Below are 13274 nucleotides of genomic sequence, written 5' to 3'. Positions count from 1 at the left end.
ACATCAAATTCAGACTTTATGTTCATTAGGAAAAGAATCAATTCTTGCAATATATAGAAACATTCTGTTCATTAGGAGTGAGCTAGGATGTTGTGCCAAAGATAAGATAGCGTGTGCCACAATCCAACAAACTCAACGCATTCTTCTATGGAGAGAAACTAGAAGGTTGAGCCCCATGGGTAGGTTGGGTTTGAAGGCATTAGAAAGACCTTATCAGTATAAGGATGTTTGGTTTAGCTGTGAGTTGTGAAAAAAAAAACAGCCATAAGTTGTGCAAAAGCTATTGCGAACTATGTGTCGTGGAAAAGCTATAAGCAATTTGATTGAAACAACTATGAACTCTTACCCCTTCATCTATCTAGCATGAAACACCTCTCTATTTCCAACAACTGGAGAAGCAGAAAACTAAAAGCTGAAAGTAGGTTCCAAGGTGCTACGAAAATTATATTTCACGCAACCAACTTCTAGTTTTACCCGTTTTGTTGGTGTTATTCTTTTTTTGTAGCAGAAATACTTTTCAAAAAACTGAACCTAACATAGCCTAAGTCACGTGGTGGTGGGGAGAATCCAGCATGGGGGCTGGAGCTCATCCAGCCATGTTGGCCGTTGCCCCTGCATGGACAATAGAGCACCAACCCCCCCTTCCTACAAGTTTTATGCACAAATGGAGAGGAGGAAGAAAAAAAATAGATGAAGATGAAGAACAAAGAGAAAAGGAGGGAGAAAAGATGAGAAAGATGAAGTAAAGGTCTTCTTACCAGCTATCCTAGATCCACCACTACCTAGTGGTGTTGTCAACCAAAACCAAAAAGAACAGCATGTCGTGGGAATGAGAAGAATGAAAGTGGTGGATAATAAGGGGTAGGTTAAAAAAAGCACCATTGTCGCCTAAAAGGAATGGCTTCCCATATATCTCTTTCTATTATAATCTAAAAATAATTGAGGGATGTGCTACATATTGTTAAAAAATCATTATTATCATCACTATAGTTTTTTAGATAATAGAAAATTTTGCTTCAGTTTTCTTATAAGAAGAAAAAGCATCACCCCAAACCTATTACAACAACACACCTAGAATTTAAACTTATTATAGGTTCATAACTAAAGTGGAAGATGGTAACTAAACAACTACATGGCTCTTAATTCTAGTAGCCTGCAAGCGTCAATATTCCATTCTTTGCCTTCATCCGAGCATAACAATAGAGTAAAAAATTATGGCTAGTGTATCTCCCTAAAAAGAACATACAAAAAAGTTTCCGGGTGTCTTTCATCAAAGACCATGTTGTTTCTTATGATCCATATTTCTGAGAAAAAGGGGGCAACCCTAGTCAATAAAAGATAATTATGTTTGCAACCCCTAGTTCTGACCAATTTTTTGAAAAATGGTTGCTGTTTCTTGGTGGTTTGATGCCAAACAAAACAAACACGACACGCCAAAGAAAATGGCATAATGATAATCAAATAACAAGTCAGGGTAGTTTCAGATTTGCTGCGAAATAACAAGTCTTACTAACTAATGCTAGTCTCTTATAGCTATGTTGGCTTTTGTAAGTATTACCTTCTTTTTTTAAGGACCAATGAAAAATCTTAATTTTCAAAGGCACATTCATATGTCAAATTTGCTGGGTAACTTTAATCATGTTATTGACTAGGTGTTTATATATGAATTTAACATAAAACAAACCACTGTTTTAGAACATATATAGCATTGGTAAACCGTCAGTACATAGGCGGTAAATCTATGACCGTCTGCATGTAAAGTGATCAGTTTCGTGGTTAGCCGTTGTTTTCACACATTCCCTAACCATTGTATTTTAGGAGCAAATAGTGATGTCTTGCATATCATTATGATTGCTCTCCTATTCATTATTGATTTATCAAACTGCTCTAGTGCTCTTTGACCTTGTATATATCTGATGCTCGAAAATCTTGTCCAGTGTGAACAATAAAAATCTACCTCCCATGAACTTGGATTGAAATTGATGTTATGAGCCACTGTGTTTTTGTGTTGTTTCAAAGAAATTGTACTTAACTATTTATTATTATAGAAAGATTAATTGATTTGGGAAGGACAAATATAGTTGATTGAAGATATAACCTCAGTTCTATGCTTGCTGCTTTAATTTCTTGTGCCAGGAAAACCAATATATTTTTAGCTTAAAAACTAATATTTTAATAATGGCATGTGGTGAATTAAGTTTTCATAAACCAAATTTTTTTACGCCATGGGGTACCTACCATTTGTACAGATAAATTAATGCATGAACATATATTTAATTATTTCTCACACCCTGTCTTGTGGCAGCAAAAAAGGCTAGCTTCTGAAAAATTAATTTAATAGATGGTACTATAAAAATATTTATCCTTTTTGGATTAAAATAATCAATATTTTATCGAAAATATAGGCAGCACAAATTTTGTTCTTGTTTGTTTTTATTTTCTTTCGATAGGGAACTCGACCACGCCTATGCAGGTTTCAGGTGCCTCTTGCGGCCTTGCGGGCCGCTGCCGTGCACATCCGCATACTCAGCTGCCGCTTGTGGGCTTGCGGAGGAGGCTCGTCATGTCCTTTTTTTTTTAATTATTTTTTTTTTTAATAATTCACGATAGGCTCTAGGGCCTTTCATTAACAAACTCTGGGCGGGGATTTTTTTCATCCTCTGTTTTTTTAAAACCAAAAAAAAAATGCTCAACGGCATCGCGAGCAACACAAAGCTTAGGCCTCGTTTAGTTTCTAAAAAATTTTAATATTTCCCATCAACCGAATTTTTGAACGCATGCATAGAATATTAAATATAGATAAAAAATAATTAATTGTATAATTTATCTATAATTTGTGAAACGAATATTTGGAGCCTGGTTAGTCCATAGTTAGACAATAATTATCAAATACAAACGAAAGTGTTACAGTAGCCGAACCCAAAATTTCTGTGAACTAAACAAAATCAAAGAACTACTTTTCATACCTAAACACCAACTCTGGGAGAGGATTCTTCTAAACTCTGAGATGATCCGGGTACCAACTCAAACCTAAACTGCCATCTCGTATGCAGACAAGTTACACGATTTCGTAGGAATGAAAAAACATTCAAAGAACTACTTTTCACAAATCAAGGGAGCGAATATCACTAAAAAAAGCTTACCCTCCGTAGCCAGGTTCATCTCCGAGGACCGAACTGCTGCCTTCTTCAGAAGTGCAGAATCGGTTTCCAGCTGCACCCGTGAAATGTCATTTGTTGAAGCTGACTCTAGCGCCATTAAGCAAGCCACTGCCTCCGCCATCACTGCATCATAGACCTTGGATAATCTGGTAGCCCCTGCCAAGACCACATCCCGGCAACCGGCATGGTCCCTGGACCCTGGTCACGAAGCCCCAGACCACCCTTTGCATCTTGCACAAAACACACCATCAGAGTCAACTTTTAGTAAGCCTTGCACATCCATTTGCATCTTGAGGCCGGCAAGTTTGATGGATGCTTCTCCTTTGGTTCTTTACCAATCTCACTTGTCAGCAACAGCAAGAGGACTGAGGCCTTGACTAGTTCCAAAAAAATTTGCAAAAAGTTTCAGATTTTCCGTCACATCGAATCTTGCGGCGCATGCATGGAGCATTAAATATAGATAAAAAATAATAACAATTGCACAGTTGTCTGTAATTTGCGAGAAATCTTTTGAGCCTAGTTAGTCCATAATTGGACAATATTTGTCAAATACAAATGAAAGTGTTACATTGTCCATTTTGCAAAAAAAAATAGAACTAAACAAGGCCTGAATGTACAATTTCTAGACATGTCATTGCTTTTTTCCGGTCATTTATCTTATTTCTAACATCCCATTACTTCGTGAACTGATCATAGATCAGCTGGTTGGGTTTCTCATGGTGGAATCTACTCACCTTGGTTAAGTCTTTAACTTGGCATAGGTGCTCGCAATTTTTGTTCTATAATTTAATGGCTATATGCTTTCAGTGGTAGACAATGTCTCTCTCGACAACGAGATACCTCTCATAGAAGTAGGTTTGCATACGTATCTTCATAGTCGTTAAAAAAACATCCCACTGCTTCCGTATATATATATATATATATAGTATATATATATAATCAGCGACGTGAGAATTGTCAAAAAAAAAAAAAGCAGCATCGTGAGACACATCCCGTCCTTCCGGTCCAGATCGCAGCGGCCATGGAATAGCGGATCAGCGGTGATGCTCCATCAACGCAAAATCAACCCTTCGAATTGGGCCATTCCCAAACTCAGACGGGCCACGTTAAACCAAATTAGGCTCAAGCCACGGCAACACGTGTAAGGGTAAGTATATCGGTCTTACCTCGTAGGTGATGTCATGTAGTGCCACATAATTTTAAGACAGCTTAATAACAAATCATACAATGGTAGACTAGTTCTCTTATAATCCTAAATTTTAGTTCATGAGGTGGCTGTTTTACAAAACAATGATCCCTTTTTCTCTCTCCTCTCTCTTTCCTCTGCATCAGCAAAAAATTTACTTGGACACTTGGCAATGTATGAGACAGTTGACGTGTAGCAATTAGGGGTAGATATCGAGCTAGCTCCGCTCGTTAGTGGCTCAGCTCATTATAGCTCCGTTCTTTATGGCTCGACTCGTTATAACTCGTTATACAAACGAGCTAGAAGGCTGGCTCGGCTCGGCTCGTTAGTGAGCTCGAGCAAGCTCATTTGGCTCGCGAGCCAAATCATAAAAACACAGTACATAGAGATTATAAATTTATAAAAGCAATTGAGCAACAAATACATCACATGTATACTTAAAATAAACTAAACAAAGTACTTACAGCTTTAACAATTTAGCAAACAAACTAGAGTTTTGTCTAGCCAGCCCACTACGATCACGACTGTAACTACATAATAGTCATACTCATACAGTTTAAGCATCATCCATTGAAGGATAAAGTTAGGATTCACGAAACTAAAAAATATATGGACATATAGCCAAGCCAATTTTAGTTGTTAGCATGATAATTGACTGGCTCGTTATAGCTCGTAAGCAGCTCATGAGCTAATTCAAGCTGGCTTATTATAAGTCGAGCTAGCTCATTATAAAACGAGTCAAGCTCGAGCCGAGCTATTAACAAGCAAGTCGAACAAGCTAACGAATTAGAGTTTTTCGTCTAGCCTTACTAGCAATACACCTTCCCTGATGGGCAGAATGAAAAGCCCGAGGATAACCAACGTGTCAGCTAGACGAATGGGGGCAATCCCTCCGTGATCCAGATACGAACTAAGGACGTGACACGCTTGTCAACCCGAAAGCACAGGTTCTGTGTAAATGGCGGAAAGAAACCTGATAGATTCTCAGCAAAGATGGTGATGGACTGATGGGCCATCACCATGAGATCTGCCCTTGTGCCCTCTTTTCTTAGCAGACTCCTTTAAGCAGCTCCGCATCATATAGATCTGCAGAGTGCAGACCATAGTGGCTCGGAACTCGCACATTACATCTTACATACAAGTATACAACGGACCAGATCACAAAGGGAAGCACAGAATTGAAGAGACCAGTAATAGTGTTTTCAGCCAATACACACAAAGGTAGGTGATTCATGAACTCTAGCAGATCACATCAATTGGAAGGCATAATGGATATACGTGTAATCAGTTGTAATTCCATCATCACCAATATAACAGATAGAACACAGGACTAGGAATTGTTGGAATGTGCGATTATTAGCTAAGCTGTGTTAAGTTCTGAAAATGTCTAGAGATTACCATTCATACCCAAACTATACTGAATAAGTGGATTGGCTAGAGGCGGAAGTTCCCAGAGAACAGGTCCTGGTCAATCCCAGCCTCTCATTCTAAGAGTAGTGATAAAAGCCTGCCTAGTATAATCTAAATGGCAGAAAAATGGATCCTATCCTCCAGTAAGAAAATGCCGTAAGATAAAGCCTGCCTAGTATAATCTTGTAAAGAAGGTTCATGTCACTGAGATTTGATCAACTGAATTCACAACAGAAACTGACGAGAATAAAGCATTTGCTTTTCTGATTGCGAACTTCCGGATTCATGAAGATTGAACCTAATCCTGTGGAGATGGACAAAATGCATCAGTTTCTATACATGGCTTAACACAAGAGAACTCTAGCTAGCTAGCAAGAAAACTAGAAGAAAAGTTGTTCTCGAGTCCTTGAAGAAAGTTCTATTGCAGTCATGAGAATTTATTAAGGAACAGAAAAGGGTACTTTCAATACTGCACTCTGCACATTTGGCTACTTATATACCTAGAACCAGGTAATCATGAGAAAACCAAGAAGAAATAAAATTTTGCACCTCTCAGTTCAACACTACCTACCCCAAAGTAATCAGGTGAATCCAACTGAAGTTTAAAGACTGGATAGTTGAACTTAACTAGAATGAAGCCAGCTATTTTTTTTCTCTCAAACACCACATATCATCATTATATTAAGAAGAGAATGAAGCCAACTATTTTGCTGGCGGACAAAATATTCAATCACCATGCAAGCTTCAATGGACAGAACAGGCAACTGAAAGCTTTGGCAAGTGGCAGCATACAATTCCTGATCAAACTACTGTAAAATTAAAGATTACGATAAGGTGTATAATGATACATCATTCTTGACATGTTTGGATGTCTTATTTGGCCTGGTACAGATCTTCAAAGTTGTAGTCACTGAGGTGCACTATTCATAAATTGGATTCAGGTATACCTTTGATAGCCAACAGCTGACAAAACCTGGAGGCCCATCAACAGAAGCCACTAGATAAAACTTGCCTTCAAGCATTCAGATCATATTTCACGTTAGCAAGGTACAGACCATAAGCAGGTGCCATACGGGGTGCAGCAGTCACCGTCTTTGCATCAAGAATTCTCTCAACTGCATTAAATGTAATAAATATTCACTTCAATGCACCATCATCAAACATGAAGCAAAAAAAAGGTATTCAGAGAAGTTGAAGAACATAAAAGCCGACCATCTGCAGTTGTTAGATCTCCCGTTCCAACAGATTTTAGAAGACCGACCATCAACCTTACCTGTGTCAAATAGGGCATCAGAGAACTAGCCACAAAAGCATAATAGTAATAACAAATGGATAGAGCATACAGCTTCCCATGTGGATACTGTAACAGCAGCATCCATCAAGTCATAAAATAAAGAAAGTGTGGCTCCCAACACAAATGGTAAAAGTGATCTCAATGCATTTTACTCTAAAGGCACTCATCAAATACAAAAACCATCACATTTAACTATACATAGATAAGATGTGACGAACTTCAGATGCAACTTGGAGATCCTCAATTACTAGGACATAACAGAGAGATCAGAATTTGACCCAATATCCACTAGAGATCTTATTAATATTTCCGCCTTTGCTTCTAACAAAATGCATATATAAACAATGATGAAGAAAGTAGATAAACTGAGCATCACATCAGGTAGAGAATAAGAGTACTTGTAATCAATATACACCAGCACAAATCACGAGTTTGGTGTTAATTAACACTCTACAAATCAAGAACAAACATGCCAAGAGTAACTAAGAAATCTATGACGTTCAAAAAACAAATTAACCTGATGGTAAAGAAAAGACCGTGCCCTTGCAGTAACAACAAAGCAGCGGTGCCTTGATCTCTTTCCAAAGTCTTCTCCATTCTCGAGTTCTGATTTCACACTGCTGGTACAGCAAAGATCAGATCCTTTCCCAGAAGATTCTATGTCTGGTGTCCTTGAATAAACAAGAGAACCATTTGATGATTCCAACTGTGATCTTTCTACACTTGAAGGAAAAAACATGAAAGGGAATACTTCTGTAACGCTAAGTTCATCCAGAGTTCGCATCGGAGAGTTTGCCTGCAAGCAATAGTTATTAAGAGACATCAATGGCAAGCAAACAGTGTTATAACCCAAGAGCACTTGTGGAAACAAGAGGTGTAGTTTAGATTTTTCATTCTGTTATATTGTTTAAAAGCATAATTCATTGGTGTCCTGGGGTTTGGGCAACCGCTTTAACCAACAAATAGTTAATCCAACATGTTGCAATATCTCCCCCCCCCCCCCCCCCAAAACACACACACACACCACCCCCAAAAAATCATGTATGTCTATTTTGTTTCTTGACATGTAGAATGAATTTGGAACTGAATTGTTGCAGATATGTGTGCATGATTTATTCACTAATGGGGATGCCCACACCCCTGGACACAAAATCTGCACTAGCTTAAAAAATGGCTGCACAGGTGCATCTGTGCTAGGCAACACCCTTCCGTCTAGTTTCTTTGCCACCTTAGCCCACCTAGGCCCTATCCCATCGGCTACCAAGCAACTTTGATTTTCAAAAGACTTCATTTGTCCTTTTGAGACGCAACCAAAAAAAGGCAAACATAAATTATGTTATTGAAAAAGTAACTTCTATAAAGGAAATTTTAAGAAAAGTGTACTTCACAACTTTGTAATCTGACCAACCCATTTGGTTTATCAATGTGGTTGCAGTGTACCAGAAGTCCTAAACATCATGATAAAGGGATAAAAATGTGCCTTGTTCTACGATGCACTTCTTTATGAACTCCGTGCACTTCAGAAACCTGATGATTCACAATAGTTAAGAAGTAAATATCACCTGACATCCAGCTGCTCGAAATGAACTGAAATCATGATGGCCAACAAGTATGCTGCATGCTTTCTGAAGAAGAGATACCATCAGTAAAACAGCAGCACAATTTTACATCAGCAAACAAGTAAAATACAGCTACAGACTTCACCTTCATTGCCTGAATATCCAAATCTTCAGATATATGCCAAGCAGAGTTTGTCTCAAAGACAGATGTTGATTCAGGTCCAGAAAGCAAGCGATAGTGATATCTTCAAAAAAATGAGTAAACATGTAGTATGAACATTTCAGCATTTCAGCATTTTAGTACGTATTTTAAAGCTGCAAGCCATTTATAAATACTGGACACAAGACTTAAATTAGTATATGAACAAGATTAATTTTAAACATGCTCATATTGTATTATATACTCTGCGACCTACGTGCGTTCTAGAGCTTTGTATCTAGCATGAAAATCTGGTGCAACACAGCGAACATCAGTCACCATTATGTCACCTTCATTCTTCTGCAAGGACAAAAAAGTGGAATGCATAAATATAAACAGCAGGACACCAATTATAGCAAATATGGAAACCTAGGCAAATCAAATTTAATCAGCAACACTTTTTTCTTGTTCAAGAAAAAGTAAAGAAATTTGTGTTTATTCAACTCAGTAAAACAGATCAATCCAACCAAAATGAAAAGAAAACCTTCAATGCAAATTTTTCATTTTGTTTTCCATGAGTGATAGATTCACTTCATTTAGTCCAAAACTTACCAGTAGAAAGTGGTTCACAGCACGTTTTACAACTCCAGGCTCATGAGGTGTTAACTGCAAAAAGGGAAAAGCTAATCAGTAGTAGAAGTTATAAGAGGTACTGCTGTTCTAGAAAACATATTTCTATTTACTTCCTCTGTTCCAAATTATAGGTCACTATAGCTTTGTTCTAAGTTAAACGCCTCTAACTGAACAAGTTTTTAGAAAAACATATTAACATCTCAAATAAGTGCACTATCAATACATATACTTTGAAGTTGGAGAAGCACCTAGGACAAAGCTAAAGTTGGAGAAGCACTATCAATACATTTCATATAGAAATATAAGCTCAAACAAGTTTTTCTTTAAACCTGGTTAAATTTGAAGTTGGAGAAGCACCTAGGACAAAGCTAAAGTGACCTACAATTTGGAACGGACAAAGTAGGCGATTTGGAGTCAAGGTCAGAAGAAAATGTAATTCTATTGCTTGTAAGGTTCTATTTTGGAAAACATAGAAGATGTAAATCAGGCACAACAACAATTATTATACATATACTTAACATGCAGAGATCAAAAATGAAATAAGGCCTGGTGGGTAATCAGTGTTAAGAAAAAAAGAATGGGTTTTGTGTACAGACAACTTCACCAGGCTTCCTTTTACTTATCCGCTCCACATCAACATGACAAACATTTGATAAAGCATGAACACCTGCATCCTGAACAAAAGCAAAGGACATTATAAACACATTAAAATAGATCTCCAGAATCCAGAGAAGTGTGACCAGTACAAGGATAAAGTAGCCTGAATAAAAGCAAAGGATATTAAACAAATTAAAATAGATCCCCAGAGTCCAGAGAAGTGTAACCATTACAAGAATAAAGTACTGAAAAAAAAAAGTATGCATCACAGATCAGTAAAACAACTAATCAGGCCTCAGACCACGGCAATGATCTGATGAACTCTTCCTACACAGCAAAGTATGTTTGGAACTAAGGAGTAGATAAATAAAGCCTCGTATAGCATGTCATGCAAGATTCAATCCTAACTCCATATTTGACGCTTATTCGAATACCACCTCCTTTCTCTTTTACTTATTGTTTGGACACCAGCATAGTCTCCATCCCACACCTTTGAGCATTTGTGATTTTGAAAATATAATAATGCAGATGTACTTTTGATGAATCTGCTAGTATCATTCCATTTTACAAATATATGCATTTGTGGTTGGTTACGTTGGTAGTTTAGCTATGATTTTGAAAATATAATAATGCAGATGTACTTTTGATGAATCTGCTAGTATCATTACATTTTAGATTTTACAAATATACGCATTTGTGGCTGGTAGTCCGTATGCTAGGACAACATTTTGTTGACAAAATAAATATTAAAGCAGGTATTCTAGGACATCTCAGAACGGATATAGTAAAGCATCGTAAGTTCAAAGCAAAAATGTAAACAAGATAGAAGGCCATTAAAAAATTTTTTGCCTTCGCATTTGCATTAAAGGAAGTTCTGATACTAACCTAGAAGGCAAAGATACATGCTAACCTAGAAGGCACTAAATATATACACATTTGCATTAAAGCAAGTTCTCATACCGTTCGGCTAGAACAGAATATCGAAACTGGCTGCCCAATAAATCTGTGAAATGCCTCCTGAAATAATAGAAAGAAAAAGGATAAACTGTTAGCTAGATCTAACATCCACTCCCTAGCCTCTACAACTAAGTAAACGCTATATAAATACTAAGTAGTTGACAAAGAGGCAATAGTTTATGATTAACTATGTTGCAGACTTGCAGGTGATGGTGATAATGATGGTGACACTAAAAAACCAATAGAAGGCTTGCTGCTAACATATTAGTGGATTGGTAGTGGCAGGCATTGTGTTTTAGTATTACAGCTGCAATACCGTGTGATGTATACACAGAAGCCTCACTGCTTTTGTAGGCCAATGTGATGACATGGGACGACTAACAGAAAACAATAGCACTGATCCTAATGTATCCCTAAAAACTGTTTGTTCTCTAGTTTCCCCTGGAGATTTGTGGAAGGCAGAGGGCACAGCATCTAATTGAGGCAGACCATTTTAATCCATGGAATCAAATGAGCTGTAAGAAAGTTGTCGACTGGAGAGCAGTTACTCTTTTTATACCTTCTGACTATCTAACCTTGCAATTTTCCCAATCTGTTAGGGAGCCACAAATCTACAGCATTCTTCCACCCAGTTTACTGACCAAGCACCAGAAACTAGGAATTCGTTTACCTTACGTGCATTCTGATTATGATTCCCGCTAATCCTAGGTCGATCACTAAGCTCAACTATCATCAGCCAATTGTCCTAAAGCATCAGATCATATGAGCAAAAAAATAGTTCAAATGTCACAAATTTTCCTATTACTACATCTAAATTTTAAACATGTAAAAACTAAAAACCCACAAGGTTAGCCATCTCCAAATTGAAGAAATCTCAGCATCAAGTGGCTTTAACTCCAATTTCTGTAACTTCATGTTTTGTGCATTCAAGTGTAGAAGTCTAAAGACTTATCCAGGGTGGGGATAACTGGGGATTATATGTTCACTACTTCAGTAAAAGGGTGAGGATTAAACACACTGATCTTGGAAGGATATAGGCATAGACACACACACACAATAAAAAAGGCATGTTTTGAAATCTTTGCTAGCATGGATAGCATGATCATGGTAATAATCAGCTACATAATCTTAATCATGTAGATGGGCCAGTAAAGGGTGACAAGGGAGGGCATAAAAAGCCTTTGGGAACAGGAAGCACGTGGTCATTTGTACTGATCAGCTACCAGTTTACAAGTGACAGGAAAAAGCCTTGGAACCATTTTTCATGCCCCACAACAAAATTAAATTAGATGCCCTGAGTTAACAAAATATAAAATGGATGTTTCAACTTTCAACAACATATCTACACAGGGCATGAACCACCTGATATTAAGGAATGGATCGAAAACATTTGCAGCCTCTAATTCAGTAACCAATTCATACAGAACTATCACAACTCACAACCATAGCTAAAGCAGTAATTCCTCCAGTGCCATCCAAACAAGGTAGCTAGGTCACATCCAAGACATTCAGACCAGATATTCACCCTGTCCCTGCAATTATCTATTATCCCATTATCTTCAAGGCTCTCTCTAGCAACTCAAGGGCATCAGCGTTTCAGCAAAACTAATTTTCAGAATTTGCATTTGCACTACACTAACATCTTGGGCTACTACTTTTGATCTTACATCTCAGATTAGCAAGCGCCTTACCTCGAGGACGCCGACGACGGTGCGCTGGTTGGGCTGCTGCTGGGAGCCGGAGAAGCGGGTGCCAATGTACTCCACGGCGACCAGGTACCTCTGCGCCCTAGGGTTCCGTGCGCCGGCCATCACCTCGCTCTCCTCTCCCGTCTCCGCGCCGCCGTTCGGTTTCACCGCCGGCGTTGGGTCTGACGGCTCGGAGGACCGCTGCAGCTTGGCCGACGGCGTGGGGTCGTCGAGGGAGGGGTCACAGGGTCGCTTGCTTGAGGCGGCGGCGGCGGGGTTGCTGTCGCTCATGGCGACTGTGGCATGCGGGGGAGAGGAAGCGAGGTTTTGGTAGGGGTCTGGGAGACCGGCAACAAGAAGTGATTTGAGCCTACGGCTTTATTAGGAGAGAAAAATACTTCATTCTTTTGACTTTTTTTACTCCAAGTTTGACCACTCGTCTTATTCAGAAAATTTGTGTAAATATAGTCAAATTTAAGTCATTCTTGAAGAACTTTTATTAATAAACCAATACACAATAAAAAAAGATGATATTTTGTACAAAACTTTGAATAAGACGAGTGGTCAAACTTGATATTAAAAATGTCAAACGACTTATAATTTGGATGGATTGAGTACTAGTCTACCCTATTAATTCACCAACTATTTCT

General features: G+C 38.2%; 1 protein-coding gene across 1 annotated transcript; it reads right to left on the bottom strand.

Moving 5' to 3' along the window:
• Positions 5547 to 12975, bottom strand: LOC8084762 (tRNA pseudouridine synthase A). Its single transcript, XM_002441919.2, has 11 exons — positions 12628 to 12975; positions 10940 to 10996; positions 9979 to 10056; positions 9362 to 9415; positions 9027 to 9109; positions 8756 to 8855; positions 8614 to 8676; positions 7569 to 7847; positions 6970 to 7030; positions 6705 to 6872; positions 5547 to 6061 (listed from the first exon to the last, which is right to left on the bottom strand). Exons 1-10 carry the CDS (start codon positions 12913 to 12915, stop codon positions 6772 to 6774), a joined length of 1164 nt encoding a protein of 387 aa, XP_002441964.1. The 5' UTR covers positions 12916 to 12975; the 3' UTR covers positions 5547 to 6061; positions 6705 to 6771.

Source organism: Sorghum bicolor, chromosome 8, assembly GCF_000003195.3.
Source record: "Sorghum bicolor cultivar BTx623 chromosome 8, Sorghum_bicolor_NCBIv3, whole genome shotgun sequence".
NCBI classification, from domain to species: Eukaryota; Viridiplantae; Streptophyta; class Magnoliopsida; order Poales; family Poaceae; genus Sorghum; species Sorghum bicolor.
Note: the sequence above shows the minus strand (reverse complement) of the source record. Positions and strands in the feature narration are given on the sequence as shown.